This window comes from Mauremys reevesii, linkage group 4, assembly GCF_016161935.1.
Source record: "Mauremys reevesii isolate NIE-2019 linkage group 4, ASM1616193v1, whole genome shotgun sequence".
Classification (NCBI taxonomy): Eukaryota; Metazoa; Chordata; order Testudines; family Geoemydidae; genus Mauremys; species Mauremys reevesii.
Window position 1 is genome coordinate 147922034 of NC_052626.1, and position 21692 is coordinate 147943725.

At 54.6% G+C, this 21692-nt stretch overlaps 1 protein-coding gene across 7 annotated transcripts; it reads right to left on the minus strand.

The window, feature by feature from the left end:
- Positions 1–4076: 4076 nt before the first annotated feature.
- On the minus strand, positions 4077–20707 carry LOC120403410 (3-methyl-2-oxobutanoate dehydrogenase [lipoamide] kinase, mitochondrial). 7 transcript variants are annotated; one of them, XM_039534469.1, is made up of 13 exons: positions 20559–20707; positions 15966–16032; positions 15486–15703; positions 12533–12601; positions 11128–11238; positions 10528–10575; positions 9633–9752; positions 8274–8372; positions 7836–7909; positions 7021–7149; positions 6696–6785; positions 6275–6436; positions 4077–4945 (listed from the first exon to the last, which is right to left on the minus strand). In XM_039534469.1, the coding sequence occupies exons 3-13, from the start codon at positions 15681–15683 to the stop codon at positions 4801–4803; spliced, it is 1245 nt and encodes a 414-aa protein (XP_039390403.1). In that variant the 5' UTR covers positions 15684–15703; positions 15966–16032; positions 20559–20707; the 3' UTR covers positions 4077–4800. The 7 variants fall into 7 exon arrangements, with proteins under 7 accessions (XP_039390403.1, XP_039390404.1, XP_039390405.1 ...); XM_039534470.1 differs by lacking the exon at positions 20559–20707 and adding an exon at positions 19239–19329; XM_039534471.1 differs by lacking the exon at positions 20559–20707 and adding an exon at positions 18825–18912.
- Positions 20708–21692: the final 985 nt, after the last annotated feature.

Below are 21692 nucleotides of genomic sequence, written 5' to 3' on the forward strand. Positions count from 1 at the left end.
TGGCCAAAAGTGTAACCTGAGTTAATTTAAAAAAACAACTGGATAAGTTCATGGAGGACAGGTCCATCAATGGTTATTAGCCAAGTTGGGCGGGGACACAATCCCGTGCTTAGAGCCACCCTAAACGTGTGACTGCAAGAAGCCAGGAGTGGAAGACAGAGGTGGATCACTCCATAGTTGCCTTATTCTGTTCTCTCCACGAAGCTCTGTTACTGGCCACCATCAGAGACAGGATACCGGGCTAGATGGACCTTTGGTCTGACCCACTAAGGCAACTCCTATGTTTCTTATGTAACCTCCCTCCTCTGATGGGTGCAAACCTTCTTCTGATCTCCTGCCTCAGTTTATTCCTGGCCAGTTTATCCCCATTTGTTCTTGGGCCAAAATTATCTTTGAGCTTCAGTAGCTCTTCTCTCTCCCTGGTGTTTGACTCACTGAGTATGGGATTTCCAGGGCAGTATGTTGGAGAAAACAATTTCAACACATTTCTCCATTGTCAAAAGAGCTGGGGTGGAAAGCCAACAAGGCTGAATGGATCTAACTGTGAAACAACGGCACAGCCATCAGAGGGGCATTATCTTAGGGCGTGTGTACATGGGGAAAATAATTCAGATTAAGGTAGGGTGTGAATTTAAAAGCAGAATAGCTATTCCTTATTAACTCCATGTGTGGACACACTTATTCTGGAATAAGGTACCCTTGTTCCAGAAGAAGCATACTCCCACATGGAGTGAATCTGGAATAGTTAATCAGGAATAACTCCATGTGTAGACAAGCCGTAAATCCACATGGGGAGCGATTTAGGAATAGCTATTGAGGTTAATGTTCCCATATACACAAGCACTCAGATGCTTTCCTTATCTGGAGTTAACTGGGAGCAGGCTTCTGGGCTTGCTAAAACAATGTAAATGGGTCTGCTCCTGTAACTGAAAAGTGAAGCTTACCTAACTGAGCTTGTAGTGAAGCAGAAGGTGGTTTGCCAGGAGTAGATTTTTATTGGTAAATGTCGATAAACGTTGATTTCACCGTACACACACGAACCAATGCAAAAATATTTCCATCAATAATAATCGAAATTTACAGAGAGCCAAACTAAGAAAAATGCTGCCTGAGAATGTATTGGCCTTTGGTTTAAGGCTATTAACTGTGTACACTTTGACTTATGCAGCGTTGCTGTAGCCATATCGGTCCCAGGATATTAGAGAGACAAGGTGAGTGAGGTAATAGCTTTTTTTGGACCAACTTCCGTTGGGAGAGGGAACGAAGTTTTTGAGCTACACAGAGTTCTCCTTCAGGTCTGGGAAAAGAACTCAGAGTGTCACAGCTAAATATAAGATTGAACAGATAATTTAGCATAACCAGTTAGCACATATTCCAAGGGCCCATTCAAGGTGACGTGTCCCGTTAATATCCAATGATAAACCTGAGATACAGCAATGATATTTTCATCTTCAACTCCCTCATCGATTTCCATCACAACTTCAACAACCACCATCCGTCCATTAAACTCTCTCTGGAACACTCCCACACTAGCATCAACTTCCTGGATGCCACAATCAACTTCAACAATGGAACCCGACAGACAACCATATATAAGAAACCCACAGATCCCCACACCTGCCTTCATAGTTCTAGTAACCACCCCAAACACACCAAGACATCTGTTATCTACAGCCAGGCACTCAGATGCTCTGAAGAGAAAGTCTGCTATATACACCTTAACACACTCAAAACCGCCTTCACCAAACAAGGACACTCCGCCGGAGAAGTAGATCTCATCATGGAATGGGCCACCCAAATACCCTGACAGAACCTGTTTCAATACAGAAATAAAACCCTCTCCAACTGCAGGCCTCTAGCTGTCACCTACCACCCATGCTGGAACCCATATAGGGTATCATCAAACAACTACAACCCATTCTCAATAGGGACCCCATCCTGAAAGAAATCTTTCCTGAACCCCCTCTTCTGGCCTTCAAACAACCTCTCCAAGCTCATCATCAGAAGCGAGCTCCCCACAGACGAGGACACACCAACTCAAAGTGGCGCCAGAACAAGAGATGCAAAACCTGAAGACATCTCTCCACTGCTACAATGATCAACACCCTCCACAAGACACCTTTCAAGATCCAAGGTCCTACACATGCCTATCATAACATGTGGGGTACCTCATCCAATGCACTAAATGCCTCAGTAGTTGGGTGAAACCAGACAATCACTGTGCTCTCAGATGAACTCACACGGGAAAATGATAAAACACAAAAACACCCTGGGTGAACACTTTTCACAAAGCAATCACTCTCTATCTGACCTATCAGTCCCCATCCTCAAAGGAAACCTGCACAACACTTTCAAAAGATGAGCCTGGGAGCTTAAATTCATAATTTTGCTAGACACAAAACCATGGACTGAACTGAGACACTGGATTTATGGTTTATCACAACAATCTGTAACACGCTCACCCAGTTTTTCCGTCCATTGACTAAAGGAGCGTTAACGAGCTGGTCCACCTTGAATGGTCCCTGAGGCTGAGAGTATGAGTTATTTACACTGTACTATCTGTTCGATCTTCTATTTAGCAGTAACTCTGAGTGCCTTTCTCAGACCTGACGAAGAGCTCCGTGTAGCCCGACAGCTTGGCTCCCGCACCAACAGAAATTGGTCCAATAAAAAAAAATATTATGATATAACATTACCTCATCTCGCTAACGTACTTGGATTTAGGATGTTGCCAATTTGTGTTTGAACAGTTCTAAAGCTTGAATTTTTTGAATCTCAGCCTCTACTGTCATTAAATTGTTGGCTGACCCCCCCATCATTTTGCACAACTGTGAAAATTTTAATTGATAAACATTTTAAAAAATGCTTCAAAATAAACACCGGGATTATCTGTTGAAATGATAAAAAAAATCCATCCAAGTCTCATAAGACTGGATGAAGCCAGAAACACCTGTTGGCTGGTTGTTATTTTGAAACCATTTTTTCCTGAAATGTTTTGTTCCATTGGCTAATAAACCTTTGTTTCCAGAAGGCTGTTTGGTCCCTGGATAGCACTGGTCACGGGCTCCTGAAGGAAGAAAACACTCCTGGGGGACCCTCCCCTGATATAATATCTGATGGGGGGACAGGAACAGCCATCCCCCCCCCTACTGTTTGGATATTCCGGAAGGAGAGAATAGGCCCCAGCCCCAAAAGATGTCATGTGAACAGAGGAGAACCTCGACTTTCGTTTCTTGTTTAAATGAGGAAGTTTCTTGCCCTCACTGGTGGAAGAAAAAGGGCAAATTTCTCACCGGATCATTTCCTTTCCGCTACACCCTCAAGCAACCAGAAAAGCTCCTTCCCAACGAGAGGCTGAGAGCAGAGCTACACAGCAGGGACACCATGTGTCATCCCGCACTTTTTTTCCCCATCATCATCCACACTCACACGCTGAACTCCACTGCCATTCCCACAACGCCCTGTACCCGTATCCTCCGGCTTTTCGCAGGTCATGGATTCCAAGGCCAGAAGGGACCATTGGGATCATCTTGTCTGACCTCCCTGTATAATACAGGTCACAGAACTGCCCCAAAATAATTCCTAGAGCAGAGCTTTTAGCAAAACATCCAACCTTGCCCCCGCCCACTTCCTGGAACCCAACATGAGTGACAGACGCAAGGAGCTCCAGCTATTTAGCTTAACAAAGAGAAGGGCAAAGGGGGGTGACTTGACCCCAGTCTGTAAGTACCTACATGGGGAACAAATATTTGATCACGGGCTGTTCAAACTATCAGGACAAATCTAACAAGGTCCAATGGCTGAAGATTTAACCTAGACAAATTCAGACTGGAAACATGGGGCAAATTTTTAACACTGAGAGGAATTAACCACTGGAATGACTTCCCAAGTGTTGTGATAGATTTTCCATTACTGGCAGTTTTTAAATCAAGATGGGATGTTTCCTAAAAGATCTGCTCTACTTCAAACAAAAGTTAATTCCCGGAAGTTGTATGGCTTGTGTCTGACTAGATGATCACAGTGATGCTAGGAACCACCCTGCTCCCTCCGGCACAGAGTCACACGGCCTCGCCGCCTTTCAGAATCGGCACTTTTAATCGGAATCACAGCGAGATACACGTCACGGGGCTGGTTCCCCCGGCCACTCCCGAGGAGGAGAGTCAAATCCACATCCCATCCCACCCCCACCCCCGAAGTAAACGAGAAAGCAGGAAAACAATAACCAGAGCTAGAATCAGCATCTGCCATGTGCAGTGGGTGGGAGGGGAATCCAGCGTCCAGGCGCAACCATAAAAATCTTCCCCTGTCCAAAGTGTGAAGGGGTCGGGCTGGAGAGACAGGTGGGGGAGCGATTCTGGAGTCATGCGCAGCAATAAAAGCCTTCCCCCCACTCCAATGCCGTCCTTTGATTTGGTTTCTTTAGAAGAAGGGAATGAAACAAGGGTGAGAAAACGAGTGTGCAAGGTGCTGGCAGTGTGGAGCTACCAATGAAGGTGTGTGCGCCGGGAAGCGTCCGTTGCCTTAAAAACCTGTTTGGGGTTGGGGCCGACCCATGCCCCGCCCCCCTGGAATAAAGAATCCAATAGGGTGCTCCCAGGGGCGGGACTGGAATAACCAGCGGGAGGCGACGCCCTGTCCGTAAGCACAAAGTCCCGCCCCCTTGCGGAGACGCTGGGAACCCAGGAGTCCGGGGCCGTGGGATCGGGTCCATAGGGATCCAAGCACAGAGACACGGGAAGCAAAGCCGATGTCCATGCGGAGCCGGAGGGGGGCGGCGGGCCGGCGAGAGGGGGGACGTCTCTAGATGCGGAAACTCTCCTCCTTGCCGTCGATGTGTTTCAGACGGAGGTACACGTCGGTGCCGATGCCCTGCAGGGACTGGATGCGCAGCGAGCCCCCCAGGTACTCGGCGTAGGCCCGGGAGGTCGGCAGCCCGAAGCCGAACCTGCGGCGGAGACAGACAGACAGACGGGGGGGTAATCACGTGGGACTTATAGACTGTCAGCTCTTTGGGCTACCGTAATACACCTAATAAATAACAGACATCACTCAGCACAATGGGTCCTGGGCCATGTATGGAGCGCCTAGGTGCTACCATAATACACCTAATAACGTGCAGCACCTAGCACAACGGGGTCCTGGGCCATGACTGGGGCTCCCAGGCGCGACCATAATCACAGCTAATAAATAATAATACACACAACCCTAGATGCCAACTGTGTGTGTACTCAAGAACCCATGGGGAAAAAAATAGAGGGTGTTCAGCATCCACCAGCCGCTCAGCTGTTTGGTGGCTGGCTGGAGGCGCTTGGGGGGCAGAGAGCAGCCGGCGGTCAGGGAACCTTGGGGAAGGGGGTGGAGTGGGGGCAGAAAGAGGCGGAGCACCCACCAGGAAAAATAAAAGTCAGCACCTGTGCACACAACTTATTGTAAATGGCCAACACGGAGATGCTGTGGTGGTCCTGGACTGGGAAGCAGGACTCCTGGGCTGTGTAGGAGGGGAGTGGGGTCTAGTGGGTTAAAGCAGGGGGGCTGGGTCTCAGGACTCCTGGGTTCTATCCATCCGCTCAAACCTCCACCCTGTTTAACCATTTCTGGGAGCAGAGACTCCTGTTTGTGGAACCAGTGGCGGCGGGGCAGAGCCACCGGGGACCCATCTGATGACTCGTCTTTTCGTCGAAACACACGGGATGAACAAACTGGAAACTGACAAAACGTTTCGACGTTTCCAAAACAACGACGTTCCAATTTCCCCGTCTGAAACCCCTTCTACCTTTGAGCTAATTCGACTGATCAGCTGGTGGAAACGGGTTGAAATCACAGAAGGGTCGGGCAGGAGAGGGCATCAAATCCCACCCCTGCGCTGAGGCAGGACCAAGTAAACCTAGACCCACCCTGACAGGCGTTTGTCCCACCTGTTCTGAAAAGCCTCCGATACTGCACCCTCCGCAAACTCCCTAGGAAAGCTGTTCCGAGTCTGAACTAACCTTAGCGTTAGAAAGTTTTTCCTCAGATCTAAACCAAACGTTTCAATGGACCCAAATCAGGGGCGGAGGGAATCGGCTTTTCGATACGTGGATACTGTCAAGATTTTTAATTCGCGGACAGTGAAACTCCTCACACTCTCAGCAATATTGGCAAGACGGGGACAATCTGCTCCTGCCCAGCTGGGTGGATCCTGGCTCAGGACCCGTCCAGGATGCCCCGTTGGCGGAGGATGCTGGGAATGCAACCACGAAGCTGGCGTCACTACAGCTCAAAGCACCAGACTCACCCGTGCATGGGGCCCGACTGGCCGCTGTTGACCATGTCCACCATGTTCCCGAAGAGGGTGTTCATGCGGGGGTCTTGGGCGCTGGACTCTGCCGTGGTGAAGTGATAATCCGTCACCTTCTCCAGGTGCTCGTGCGGGATCCCGCCACCCCGGTCCGAAATCCTATTGGGGGGAACAGGGTCCACTCAGTACCATGCAGCCAATAAACCACGGCTCACCCCACTTCCACGCATCTAGCTGGTCCCCATCTGGGGCAGGATCACCTGTTCCCCGACGGAGACGCCCCATCCGATCCCGGGACAACATTTCCCCTTTCTTAATTTCACCCCTTGCCTCAGCGACCCCGGCGGGATCCCCGCTGACGTCACCGGGGGCGGGATTCCAACCTAAGCCGGCTGTTCTGACAGCCGGCACGCGGTACCTGATGATCAGGTCGATGTCGTTGTTGGCGATGGTGATGACAATGTCGGGCACGTTGTACGGAGTGTCCAGGTGAGATTCCATGGTGGCTCTGGGGAAGGAGGAGAGTGAAAAATTTAGCCTAAAATCGGGCCCCGCCTATCCGTCCAGCGCTCCCTAGAGGGGAAAGGCCCCAGGTCCATTCCCTGCCCCCTGAGCCAGCCAGTCCTCTGCCCTGGGGCTGGATCAGAGCCAGCGCCCCCTAGAGGGGAAAGGCCCCAGGCCCCATTACTCGCCCCCCCCGAGCCAGCCCCATTGCCATGTACTGGGTGGACGGGGGAGCTCACCTCATGGCGTTCTTGAGCAGCTCCGGCAGGATGTAGTCGAGGGGCATGGGGATGAAAGGGAAGCGAGCAGCCACATGCCCATTGATCCGCACCCGCGGGGCGTTCCCGTACTTGTGCTCACACAGACGCCTGCACCCGGGAAAGGGGGAGGAACAGAGCATTACCCAGGCTGGGTCAGTCACTCAACCTCCCCACCGCACCGGATCAATCCTGATTCCAGCTCCCCTGATCTAACCCACCAAACCCCACTCCCCTCCCAGAGCTGGGGAGAGAACCCAGGAATCCTGGCTCCCAGCCCCCACCCCCACGCTCTAACCACTAGACCCCACTCCCCTCCCAGAGCTAGGGATAGAACCCAGGAGTCCTGGCTCCCAGCCCCCGCTGTTCTAACCACTAGACCCCACTCCTGTTTATACGGACAGATTCCCCCTTCCATTCAGGATGAATGAACATCCCCAGCATGTCAGCCATAGCTCAGGGAGTTCCCTAGATACACGCAGCAGCCAATCATCTACCCTTAAAAAATCCATTCATAAATCTGGGATGATTTTAATTTGTCGAGCTCCAAACACATCTCAGCCAGTTAGTGGTTAACCAAGAACAGCAGGAGCTCTGCAAGCCACCGACTGAACCGGAGAAGGGAGCCACCCCATACGAATCCACCTGCAGATCCAGCGAAGCGACACTTTGTGGAAGAAGAAATTTCCTCCGCTCTCCCTCCATGCTACACTTAAATCATAACAGGGTGAAATGTAAAGGGTGTAACTCTGGGCTGAGTCCAGAAGGTGGCACCACAGACCATCATGATTCCTTACCTAGCAAAATCCACCCATTTCTCAATGATTTTCTTTGGGGAGAGACGGGTGCAGATGATTCCCACGAAGTCCGGCTGCCAATCAGAGAGAGAGCACCAATCAGGCAGGACTTTAACACATGTCCCGTGCCCCGCCCCCCTGAGCCAGCCAGTCACACGCCCTGGGACTGGAGAGGAGCCAGCGCCCCCTAGAGGGGAAAGGCCCCATGTCCATTCCCCACCCCCCTGAGCCAGCCAGTCACACGCCCTGAGACCGGAGCAGAGCCAGCGCCCCCTAGAGGGAAGGCTCCAGACCCAAGCAGGGCGGTTCCATAATGGATTATGAATTCCCGGGGGGCCGACTCTAATCCGTTGGGGGCAGCCAGCTGTGTCGCGTGTGTTGCCCGTTCTAAGGCGGCAAAGCACCGAGGGGAATGGGAGAGCAGAGGCCAGGCCGTACCTTTTCCTCGTGCAGCGCCAGGTGATGGATCGCCAGCATCCGGATCCCCAGCCGGGAAGTGAGCGTCTTGTCTAGGAAATAGCGGATGACCTTCTCGTCCTGACATGGGAGGAGAACGGCAGCGAAGGGGTTAACAAGACAACAGCTTAACAAAGAGGCAGCGAGGCCCAGTCGGGAGAGCACCCAGGGGACCTGGCCTGCTGGGTGATGTTGGGTAAGTCATGTCCCCGCTTCGAGCCTCTGTGTCCCCATCTATAAAATGGGGATAAAGATACCAGCCTCCTTTGTAAAGCGCTTTGAGATCTACGGATGGAGAACACTCGTTAAGTACAAGGAATCGGTTCTGTACTGACACCGAGGCGACACACAGAACCAAAGCCAAAAACTGCCGTATGGCTCGGACGGAAATGGTTACTTATGAGCAATAAGCAGGAACCAGAGACAATAAATGGATACAAATTCTAAAAAGCTTAAAAATAAACATTGATATTCTCCACGGAAACCGCAAACAAATAAAAATGGAACTCCGCCACGCCTAGACGTAGACGAGTGGCTTAAAATATTGAATGATTCTTGAGAAAGAATCATAAATGCAATCAGTGTAATGGGATTTAATGAGCTAACACAATCCAAGAGAAAATCAACAAGAATCAATAAAAGATTAGTACAAGATGAATACTGGTAATCTGAAATTAGCATAATCGTGGGAAAAATACAGAAATCATGATTATTAATCCAAAATAATAATACAAGCATAAGGGGAATTAATAACGGATAATAAAATATGGATTTACCAGTTAGTAAAATATTAAATTACAAACACAGAACATGATCATTTAGACATAAGTAGGTGGAATATTGACAACAATACTGAAATGATGATCATTAGTCATCAATATTAACAGCCGTACAAGGTACTAGCAAAACTGATCGCTCTAAATAATAATTAATCAGCAGTAACTAAGCAGTGACAGTGCGTGTTATGATCATTCCAAGTGCTCATGAAATACTTTTCATCCGCGAATCTCACTTTACAAAGGATGGTATTCATCTCATTTACCGATGGGGAAAACGACACACCAATAGGGGACGTGACTTAACCAAGCTCACCCAGCAGAGTGCATAGCAGAGCTGAGAATGGAACCCAGGAGTCCTGGCTCCCAGCCCCCCCACTCTAACCCACTAGACCCCACTCCCCTCTCAGAGCTGGGGAGAGAACCCAGGAGTCCCGGCTCCCAGCCTCCCCTGCTCCAATGCACTAAACCCCACTCCTCTCTCAAAGCCGGGGATAGAACCCAGGTGTCCTGGCTTCCAGCCCCCCTTGCTTTAAGCTCTCTCACAATCCCAGCCCCCCGATACCTGGATGTGTTTGCGACACTCCCGCAGCCCCTCAGCCAGCAGCGTCACCACGTCCTTGTGATCATCCAGCAGCTGCCGGACCAGCTTGCAGTACTGGGCTTCTGCCTCTTGGTCCTTGATCTGGGAGCGGGGCAGAACGGAAGAGACATGAACCGGTGTGGAAGTCACTGCCCCCTGGAGGGGTAAGGCCCCATGTCCATTTCCCCACCCCTCTGAGCCAGCCAGTCCCCCGCCCAGGGGCCAGATCACAGCCGGCGCCCCAAAGAGGGGAGAAGGGCCATGCCCCAATTCTGCCAAACAACCAGCCTATGGTAGATGTATTGTGACACCTTAGCTATATAGACCCAAATCCAGAACAGCAGAGATCCCGAGAGAGAGAGAGAGAGAAAGATGCACACAAGGATGGATGGAGGAATCCATTCAGTTGAGATAGCTGGATGGTGCATACAGAGATGGATGGAGGGATGGATCCAGTCGACATAGATGGCTGGTGTGTACAGGGATAGATGGATGGATGGATCCAGCTGAGACAGACAGATAGCAGGTAGGTGGCTCATGTCTAGATGGATGGATGGATAGATCCAGTTGAGATAGACGGATGGCATGCACAGGGATGGATGGAGGGACTGACAGATGGATGGATCCAGTTGAGACAGCCGAATGGCGTGTACAGGGAGGGATGGCGTGTACAGGGAGAGATGAAGTACTGTGGGGCTGGATGGATGGAGATGTAATAACCTACGTTATCCTCATCCTCCCAGCAGATACTCTACCCTTCGCTCGATTGGTCCAGGCCCAGGATCAGTTGGCGATGGGGGAAGCGAACGTATAACCTGTTCCCGTATTTTAACTAATCCTTTGTGTGCTGGGGGCCACCGGGTAACTGAACACTCACCGGGGGGAATTCGCTCAGCATCTGGAAGGCTCGGATGTACAGCTCATGCTGAAAGACGGAAAAACGAATAAGCGTAAAGCGAGGCACAGAAACACTGACTGGCAGCAGGATTCACCTGATAGAGCTCAGGAGTCCTGAGGAGACTGGGCAGGGAGTGGGGGATAGTGGGATACAGCAGGGGTGGCTGGGAGCCCGGACTCCTGGGTTCTATCCCCAGCCCTGGGAGGGGAGTGGGGGCTAGTGGGTTAGAGCAGGGGTGGCTGGGAGCCCAGACTCCTGGGTTCTATCCCCAGCCCTGGGAGGGGAGTGGGGGCTACTGGGTTAAAGCCGGGTGGCTGGGAGCCAGGACTCCTGGGTTCTCTCCCCAGCCCTGGGAGGGGAGTGGGGGCTAGAGGGTTAGAGCAGGGGAGGCTGGGAGCCCGGACTCCTGGGTTCTCTTCCAAGCCCTGGGAAGGGAGTGGGGGCTAGTGGGTTAGAGCAGGGGGACGGAAGCCAGGTCTCTTGTGTTCTTACCCCACCCACACTACAACCAGCAGCTCCCCCCCGTGTCCCCTCCCCCCTCACGGTGTCCCTCAGCTGTGCCCCCGCTCAGGTACGTACCACGTGGAGGATGGTGGGGTTGCAGCCGAGGATGAAGGGGAGGCTGCGGAAACCCTTGATGCGGTGGGCGATGCGGACGGGCAGCTCACGGTGAAGGTAATGGGCACTTTTCTACAGGAGGAAGAACTCAGAGTGTAACTGACCGGGGTCAGGGGAGAGTGGCCAGAGCAAGGGGGATGGGAGCCAGGACTCCTGGGTTCTGTCCCCAGGTCTGGGAGGGAAGAAGGGTCTAGTGGTTAAAGCAGAAGGGGCTGGGAGCCACGACTCCTGGTTTAATCAAGCTAAAGAGGTAAGGTGCTGATCCTACATCTGTGCCTAATTCTGTTCTTCCTCCTTTAATCCCGACCCCCGTAATCAACCAGTCCGAATTCTCCTTCACTTTCTGTTTTAAACTGCTTTGAAGAAAAACTGCACAGCTGTTCCCCAGCTGCCCCCACCCCAGAGGTGGCTGCTTCTCAGTGCCGGGTGAGTCGTCGCTGTGCAGAGACTGGGATGAAGATTGCTACAATCCCATCAGTTCCTTTAACAAGGCAGGACGTAACATGCCGGCGATCTGCCTGGAAACAGCCAGCGAACCCTCAGGCCTGGGCAGACTAGAGAACTACTGAGCAACAAGTGTGTCAGTTCTCAGCTGTACACACAATAGGACAGAACCCAGGAGTCCTGGCTCCCAGCCCCCCCTGCTCTAACCCACCAGCCCCCACTCCCCACAGAGCTGGGGATAGAACCCAGGAGTCCTGGCTCCCAGCCCCTGCTGCTCTAATCCACTAAACTCCACTCCCTTCCCATAGCCAGTGAGAGAACCCAGAAGTCCTGGCTCCCAGCCCCCCGCTCTAACCCACTAGACTCCACTCCCCTCCCAGAACCAGGCACAGAACCCAGGAGTCCTAAGAGATCCCAGCCCACAGTCTGAATGAGGCACAGGCTGGGTGTGTCCTGGCATCTGTCCTGCTCAGGAGAGGCTGGCACCCATCTGTTGGCGTCTTCAGGGCTGCTTCCATCCCTCCCTCACAGGACCCAACCTGCAGCCCGCAGCTCCTCCCCACCAATCCCAGTAGAGTTAGAGTCAGAGTGGCCGGGAGCCAGGACTCCTGGGTTCTCTCCCTGGCTCTGGGAGGGGAGTGGGATTTAATGGTTAGAGCAGGGGGCTGGGAGCCAGGACTCCTGGGTTCTATCCCAGGCCTGGGAGGGGAGTGGGATCTAATGGTTAGAACAAGGGGCTGGGAGCCAGGACTCCCGGGTTCTATTATTAATTCCCTGCGTGACTGTGTGATTCCCCGCCCCCGCTCGGTGCCTCAGTTTCCCCAGCATGTATAACCGAGATAACACTCTCATCCCATCCAGTACAGGGGAGTTCATTTTGAGCTCTCCGATGGGCCAGGTGGGGGCCTGCCGGGGGACTTACCAGGAGGTGGCTGCCATCCTGTGACCGTCCCGAATACAACATGGTGGTGGGCGTCAATCTCACGGACGGCTGGGGGAGAACGGAAAGGAGGCGGATGAATGTAGGGTCCAGAGCGCCCCCTGAGGGCAGAGGGGGGAACAGCAGGCGGAGCGTGGCAATACAGCTGTGGGGCGCGGCCTCGCCCAGGTGGGGCATGGGGGGTGGGTCTGTGGGTTGTCCACAGGAACAGGAGAGAGAGAGAGGGAGTGTCAGATGGGGAAAGAATGGGACAGGAATGCCGAGAGAATGAAGGAGGAAGAAACAAAAAAGGAATGCGAGGGAAAGTGGATGAGGAAGAAAGGAAAGAGAAAGAGGGAGAGAAAAGAGCAAATGAGAAAGAAAAGGAAGCCAAGGCGGCATGATGAAGAAATCAAAGGAGCGAGAGTGAGGGAAAGAATGAACGAGACAGGGAAGAAAAAGGAGAGAAATGGGACTGAATGGGGAACAAATGGCAGGAAGCAGAAAGGAGTGAATGAAGGAAAGAAAAAAGAGAAATGGAGAGAGAAGAATGAGTGAGGAAGAAACAAAAAGGAGGAGAAAGACTGTGAAAGAAGCAGAGCAGAGGGAGAGAAAAGAACTAAAGGAGGAAGAACGGAGGAGGAGGAAAGAGCTTGATTCCATTCTTCCGGGGACCCACACACAGGGCTGGACACCCCCTGAGCCAGGGGACCCACAGGGGGCTGGACACCCCCCGAGCCAGGGGACCCCACGTGGGGCTGGACACCCCCCCTCCCCAGGGGACCCCTCCATGGGGCTAGACACCCCACCTCCCCAGGGGACCCACACACACAGCTGGACACCCCCCGAGCCAGGGGACCCCCAAACAGGGCTGGACACCCCCCGAGCCAGGGGACCCCCAAACAGGGCTGGACACCCCACCTCCCCAGGGGACCCCACACAGGGCTGGACACCTCCAAGCCAGCACATTACACACACACACACACCAGCCAAGTGTCATGGGATTCAGGAAGGGGCAGTTCGGGGGAGGAGGAATTGGAAACCCCATCTCAGCGAACGCCACCAGGCTCTGACACAGTGGGGGATCCCAGGCTAGATGGGCCCGTGGGTCTGATCCAGGTGGCAGGGCAGGGGCGGAGACGGGCCCTTGGGGGAACCCCAGACTTGGTCGTGCCAAACACTTTCGCTGCCAGGAGGCACATGGGAGCCCAGACCTGCTGCTGGGACCAACGCCCCAGATTCCCCGGTGATGAGCCAGCACCCGCCTCGGGATGCAGAGCAGCTACAGCCGTCCTGATGCCTTCAATCTGCAAGGCCTGGGAGGGCCGTGGGGATAATGGCTCCCGTCCCCCAGCCTGTTCCCTTGTGCGGCTGTTCCCCAGCTGCCTCGCCCCAGAGGTGGCTGCATCTCAGCACCAGGCGAGCCGTCCTCATTCCTCAGAAACTGGGCCTCATAATTCAGCCCCGTCTTTTAATGGCCCGGGGCCCAGGATCTGGGCCTCCCCAGCTGAGGTGCGGACTCTTTAGAGGGAAAGAACAGGAGTTGCCATGGATACCTAGACAACCGAGAGGGTTGCCACGGCAATACCGCTAACTGCCTAGCAACAGGGAAGGGGCTTTCAAAGGATGCTCATTGGAAAAAACAAACAGGAAATCAAAAGCAGCGAATGCACTGAGGGGGTGGGGGGCTTCAGATCGGCCTCTTCAAGGCTGGATCAGAGCCAGCGCCCCCTAGAGACCCCGTGCCCCATTCCCCACACCCCTGAGCCAGCCAGTCCCTGCCCTGGGGCCAGATTGAAGCTGGCGCCCCCTAGAGGGAAAAGGGCCCTTTAACGTCTGTCTCCAGTCTATTTCACTAAGGGCTTGGCTACACTTACAAATTTGCAGCGCTGCAGCAGGGTGTGAAAACACACCCTCTCCAGCGCTGCAAATTGCGGTGCTGCAAAGCGCCAGTGTGGTCAAAGCCCCAGCGCTGGGAGCGCGGCTCCCAGCGCTGTCCGTTATTCCCCACAGGGAGGTGGAGTACGGACAGCGCTGGGAGAGCTGTCTCCCAGCGCTGGCGCTTTGACTACACTTAGCGCTTCAAAGCGCTGCCGCGGCAGCGCTTTGAAGTGCAAGTGTAGCCAAAGCTTAAACCAGATTAATACCTGCTGGACTGGCAATGCATCCCTTCTTCCGTGGCACGCGTGTGCATGTTTTATTTGCCAGCCGCTGAGATTAATATTTAACTCCACTCGAGTACAGGGGACGGGCGCTAATTCTTCAGCAAGTCGCCTGGTTTCTGAGTAAATATTTGGCAGCTGAACAGTGGCTCATGCTGCCAAGCTCCGTCCCGTATACCTGCTGTTCCCCGCCCCCGTTCCCCTTCCTATTTAACACACTGGGACCGACTTACCCCACTGCACAGCCATTGGACCAGGGAATGAATCTGCTGTCTCAGCGTGGGGGAGATGAGCCAAGAGAGGAACAGATGACTCACATACAAGAAACGGGTCGCCCAGCGCGGAGATGCAGCCACCTCTGGGGTGGGGCAGTTGGGGACCAGCCATGCAGCGAGGCCATAGGAGGTTGGCCCAGCTGGTGCTGAGATGCGGCTGACTCTGGGGCAGGGCCCAGCAGCCAACCAACACGGGTGGTGCGCAGGGCTTTGGGACAGGAAGTGAAAAAGAATCCTGTGTCCAACTGAAAGAGCAGAAGGGAATTTGGGAGAGTAGAGTGGAGCCACCGGAGCTGGAATTTGGCCAGGATCCAAGGATGAATGAGCCCCACCCGGCGCTCTGCAGCACAGCGCCCCCTAGCACCACACTGAGGCATTGAGGCCAGCTGTGAAAGCCCTCTCCCACACTCCCTGCAGCACAGCACCCCCTAGTGCCGCTCACTGGGTTTGCCTCAGTTTCCTCCAAGCACTGAACGTCCCCTCTGGGAGGAACAGGCTGAGTGAGCCAACGCCCCTCACCTTCTCTGCTGCGACGCCAATGGCTGACTGGTTGTAGAAGGAGGTGACTGTCTTGATCGCTCGGGCCAGTTCCACTTGGTGGTTATCCATGACAGAAGTGGACCGGTACCGGAGGGCGGGGGACAGGAGCCGGTGCATGGAGGGGGCCCGGTTCCCCGTTCCCCCCAGCTCCATCCTCAGCAGCGCTTTCCACAGCATCTTCCTGCCTTCACAGACACCTGGAGGTGAGAGACAGGAACACTCAGAGCAAAGCTGGCACTGGGATGCGGCTGCCTCTGGGGTGGGATAATGGGCAAACAACCAGACATAACACCACACAGGGATGGCTCGCCCGACGCTGAGATGCACCGACTCTGGGGTGAGGCAGCTGGGGGGGAATGGCTGCACTTAATGAGGCGGTCTGGGCAGCAACCATGGGCCCAATCTTGGTTAGAAACTCTCAGCTGCTCTCATAATAGACCGTCTCTGGAAGTCACTTACCTCAGGTGAACTTGGTTATTTTGTGGTGGTTTCCTTCCTTGCCAACAGCCGGGAGCGCCGTTTCCATCTAAAAGAAAAAGAGACACGCGGTGGGGATTTCACATCCTCACGAAGAAAGAATAATTCACCTCCAGGACTCCTGGGTTCTGTTCCCCCGCTCTGCTCCAGCTTCCTGGTGGCATCCCGGGCCAGCTGCCGCACCTATCTGGGCCTCACTTTCCCCATCGGCACAACTGGGAGACTGGTCCTGCCTCTGTCTGTTTGCATGGCAAATGCTTCCAGGCAGCGACTGCCTCTCACTGGGGTCTGCAGCGCCAGGCATGATGGGGCCCCGATCTCAGGCAGGCAGAGGGTCTATGCAGCCTCCGGCGTGACGGGACCTTGATCTCAGCTGGGGCGCAGGGGGGTTCTGTGTAGCACCCAGCATGATGGGGGCCCCAAACTTGGTCAGGGTAATAACTTCGGGGTGTACTGAGAAATTCCAAAAAAGAGAATGTGTGGAGTAAATGACAGACAGAAGGGATAGATAGATAGATAGATAGATAGATAGATAGATAGATAGATAGATAGATAGATAGATAGATAGAGGGGGTATCTGGGGATGGATAGATAGATAGATAGATAGATAGATAGATAGATAGATTGCGCTGTTTAGAGATGGACGACTAGCTACAGACAGACGAGAGAACGGATGCAGAGGGAGATAAACAAAGAGACTGACAGAGAGATCAGAAAGTGACCAAGACACCTGTTGAAGTGCTGGGGGCGGGGAGGGGGACACCTGGACAGATCACTGAGGGCCTGGCTAGAGAGAGAGCAGGTTAAAGACAACCCAGGGAGACGAGTTGAGTCCTTGGATTGCCGGATCTGCTCCTGTGGAGCCCAGCCAGCCACAGAGCTGACAGGGAAGAGCCCAGGGGACAGAAATGCAGAGAGAGAGAGAGAGAGAGAAAGAGCCAATCAGTGACTGGACGGAAGAAGGCCAAGCACCGACCTGCGCCCGAGTGGAAGGAAGCCCCTGGCTCCCGGTGCCCATGGAGCGGGTGTCTCTGCCCGAGTCAAACATCCAGTGTGGGGTTACACGTGCCCCACCACCACCAGGCGCGCGGCCCCATTGGTCCCATCCATCCCCGCCCCCATTAGCCAACACCTCCCGCCCCCCGTGACACCGGCTGCCGCAGCCAACCAAGGAGCACCCTGCCTGTCCGCCCAGCGGGGCCCACGGGTTGGGTTTGTGCACTAGCATCTGGACTGTGCTGCTGAGGGGGTGAGGAGGGCATCAGAGAGCAGATGGAGGAGTCAGACAGCCCAGGGACGGCCAGACATCCTTGGCATGGAAACCCCAACGCAGCAAACGCCACCAGGCTCTGACACAGTGGGGGATCCCAGGCAGTGGTCCCCAACGCGGTGCCCGTGCGCCCGCCTAGTGCCCAGCAGGGGAGAGAAGCCACGGCCCCGGGCCTGCCGGGGACAGAGAACTCCAGGGCTGCAGACTGTGGGCACCGTGTTCTCAGCCCCTGGCACGCGCGGGGCTGTGGCTTAAGCCGGAGAGAAGCCGCGGCCCCGCACCTGCCAGGGACTGAGAACTCCTGGGCTGCAGGCGCCGGTGTTCTCTGTCCTCCCGGCTTCTCTCCGGCTTCTCTCCGCACTGCCCAGAACTCGCACCAAAAAAAACCCAAGAAACAAAAACAAAAACAAACAAACCAAACCGCTCCGACTCTGCAGAACGGACTGAATGCCGCTCCGTAGCACGTGCTGCCCCAGCCACGTGCTCGCCCCACTGGTGCCTGGAGCCGGCCCTGCATTATGTGAGTAACTGTTGGCGCCCGCCACACTCTTCTGAAAACATGAATGTGCTACTGGCCACAAAAAGGTTGGGAAGCACGGCCCTAAGGGCAGGCAGACAGACATCCTAGGGATGGACAGACACCATAAGAACAAGCAGACAGACATCCTATAGACAGGCAGACATCCTGGAGATGGACAGACGGATGCCCTATGGATGGACAGATGGACAGGCGCCCTATGGACGGGCAGACAGACATCCTAGGGACCTAGGGACAGACAGCCAGACAGAGAGACATTACGATGGACATGCCAGGGAAGGATGACAGACAGACTGACATTCCAGGGACCTAGCGATGGGCAGACACATGGACAGGGTCTTCATTCCCAGTTCCCCGCTCTCCAGCAGCCCCCCAACAGCACCCCCAGCCGAGCTACCCCTTCCCCTCCACTCTAGGTCAACTCAAGCTGCTGCTGTGATACACACCCCCTCCCCACAGTCAATCCCAGATCAGGCAGGGGTGGGGGAGGTCACAGGGGGAACCTTTCCTTCCGGGGCCCCGGTTCAAATCCCAGGAGCGGCCAGACGATGGGGCCCCTGCCAGGCAGACGTTTGGCAAGATGAATTTGGTGGGTCTGGGCGTCACCCCAAGGCCAGCAGAGAGGCCTAGGGCTAGAAAGTGAGGAGAGCCTCATGGACATGGGGTTATTGGTGTGGGGACAGAAGCCAGGAGTCCTGCCTCTCAGCCCCAGTCCCACGAGACCCCACTCCCCTCTCAGAGCCGGGGATAGAACCCAGGAGTCCTGGCTCTCGGCCCCACCTCCCAGCCCCATGAGACCCCACTCCCCTCTCAGAGCCGGGGAGAGAACGCAAGAGTCCTGGCTCTCGGCCCCACCCCCCCAACACCACGAGACCCCACTCCCCTCTCGGAGCCAGGGATAGAACCCAGGAGTCCTGCCTCTTGGCCCCACCCCCGAAACCCACGAGACCCCACTCCCCTGTCAGAGCCGGGAATAGAACACAGGAGTCCTGGCTCCCAGCCCTCTGTAGCAGACATGGGTGGTCGGATTTACCTCAGGCCACTGGTATTTAGCCCTGGCGTGAACCACGCACAGATGAGAGGATCCAGAGAGATGCATACCAGGCCCCACCCCAATCGCTCCGTGCCACCTCGCCACCCACAGAAGAGCAATCTGCCACCAGACGTCAAAGAGGAGAGGAAAAATGTCAGGACTCCTGGGTTCTATCCCCAGCTCTGGGAGGGGAGTGGGGTCTAGTGGGTTAGAGCAGGGGGACTGGGAGCCAGGACTCCTGGGTTCTATCCTCAGCTCTGGGAGGGGAGTGGGGTCTAGTGGGTTAGAGCAGGGGAGGCTGGGAGCCAGGACTCCTGGGTTCTATCCCCAGCTCTGGGAGGGGAGTGGGGTCTAGTGGGTTAGAGCAGGGGGGCTGGGAGCCAGGACTCCTGGGTCCTGAGGCTATCCACCCACCTTGTCCTGGGTTTGGAACAGCTGTTACCGCGGCCCTCTGGCAAAGCAGCGATCACACTAGCAGCAGAACAAGGCTCCGTTTGTCTGGCTGGCGCGATCGGACTGCGAGCGCTCTGCAAACGTGCATAGCAGCCTTGCCTGCCCCCCGCCCCCACCCTGTCCTCAATTAACCCCCAGCAGCTACGCCCCCTGGGGATGGTCTCTAGCACATGCAGGGCGGCCATGTTCCCACAAACAGCCTGTTCAGGAACAATGATTTCAGCCTCCCACTGCTCCCCAATATACAGTCCCACGCTGATGGAAGGGGGTACTGTGTATTGGGACCCCACAGATCTCCTTAGCCTTCTGCACTGGGACAGGGCAATATGGGAATAGTGATCAGGGCCATATACTGGGTATAATGCCTGCTCCGAGGCTACTATGGGGCCAGACAGGCTTCCCCAAGCCCCAGGTGAGCTTGGAGGGGATACCAGCCCTAGACAGACCGTCTAAGGCATGTGGCGCTGGGCCAAGAAGCCACGGTCCATTTAGGCACTATGCTGCATATAAGGCCCAGATGGCATCTAAATTACCCCCTTGTGTTCGCAAGCTGCCGAAACCTCTCCATCGCCAAGTTCCAACCCAAACAGATCGCAGGGCTGTGGGGGGTTAGTGAGTTAGAGCGGGGGGGCTGGGAGTCAGGACTCCAGGGTTCTCTCCCCAGATCTGGGAGGGGAGGGAGTGGTCCAGCGTGGTGCATTTCAGGTCTCGTCCCAGGGTGCCCGTATCAGGGGCAGATACGTGCCAGGCCCCCAGGACAGTCCAGCACCCCTAGCCCGGGCTCTTTGCACTCCAGAAGGCAGAGCAGGGGGCGGCGGAGCCAGGACAGGATAACAGGAGTCCAGCCCTGGATGTACAGCACAGGCACCTGCCCCCCAACACGGCCAACTCACCGGCATCAAAGCATCGCAGGCGCATCCCTGGCACCCAGCTCCACCCCTGCAGACCCCTCTCTAGGGATGGAACCCAGGCGTCCAGGTCCCAACCCTGCCCCCCCCCCCACCCCTCTAACCACTAGACTCTGCTCCCCTCCCAGAGCTGGGGATGGAACCCAGGCGTCCTGATCACCCAGCCCCCGCCCTGCTCTGACCACTAGACCCCGCTCCTCCCCCTTCCCGGGCCGGGGATGGAACCTAGGTGTCCGAGGCCGGACTCGAACCGGGGGATCAGAAACCCCAGGGCCCGTGTCCCATCCCCTTGCACCACATGGGGAAAGCAGGGAATGGTACAGTCCCAACCCCCCCCGCCGCCACAGTGGTACGTTCTAAAGGGGGCCCTTACCGCCAGGTGCGGGGCCTGCAGGGTTCCACTCTGGGGGACCGGAGCGAGCCAGCTGCCGGCGCTGCTGGAAGGGCGGGGCGAACACCGCAGCCACCGCGCAACCCGGGAGCAGGGAATCGTGGGAAACGTAGTCCCGGTCGGCAGCCTTCCCTAGGCAAGTCAACAGGAAAGAGCCTTCTGGAGAACTACAAATCCCAGAAGGCTATGCGGTGAGAATGAGCTTCCTGAGCGGCTGGAGGCGCAAAGCCTCATGGGGAACGTAGTCCCATAGGGCATTTCCATGCAAGTAAATGGGAAAAGCCTGCTGGCCTGCCTGCAGTTCCCTGCATGCTCTGCAAAGGGAAGAGGCACCTCCCCCTGCATTAAAAAAAAGCAGTGCCTCATGGGAGGTGTAGTGTTGTAGTAAAGGAAACTTCTTGCGCAGAAATCACTAGGAGCCAGGACTCCTGGGTTCTAGCCAGAGCCCTGGGAGGAAAGCGGGTTTGATCTGGAAGCCAGGACTCCTGGGTTCTTTTGTTCATTATTTCTACTATAGAAAAACCTAGAGGCCCCAGGCTCGGAGCAGGGCACTATTATGCAAGGTGCTGTACTAACACCTAAAAAGGCCATTCCTGCACCAAAGAGGAGGGGATGTTTAAATGTTGATGGGGGCACAATTTAAAAGTTGTGGTGGTTTGCAGCAGGCTTCAGGACAGGTATGCAAGAGACAAAGGTGTTTTGATTTCTAGAACTGCTTTTGATGTCATGTTTTACAATAGTGTGTAATAGCAGATAGAGCCTGTTCCAAAAGGGAGGTACCTAGGAAGGAAAATGTGGTTATCTGATTCATATGTGCATTAAAAATCTTAACAAGAACGTTGTCTAAATATATGGTTACGAGCAAAGGCCAGTTTGTACACAGGTGGCTCTGACACTTGAAATTCTTTTAAAAAACCACTCAAATTATTATGGATTCTGTCATTTACTTCTTTGATGTGCTACCTGGAAATAAAGTGCCAGAATCAATCCTGTGAATGAATATAATCCCAACACAACTACATGCAGCTTTATTATTACAACCAAACCCTGTGAGGTTCTGATCGAAAAAACATCTCTCTTTATTTTAGTGAAAATGTTGTTTGGAGCAAAGAAACA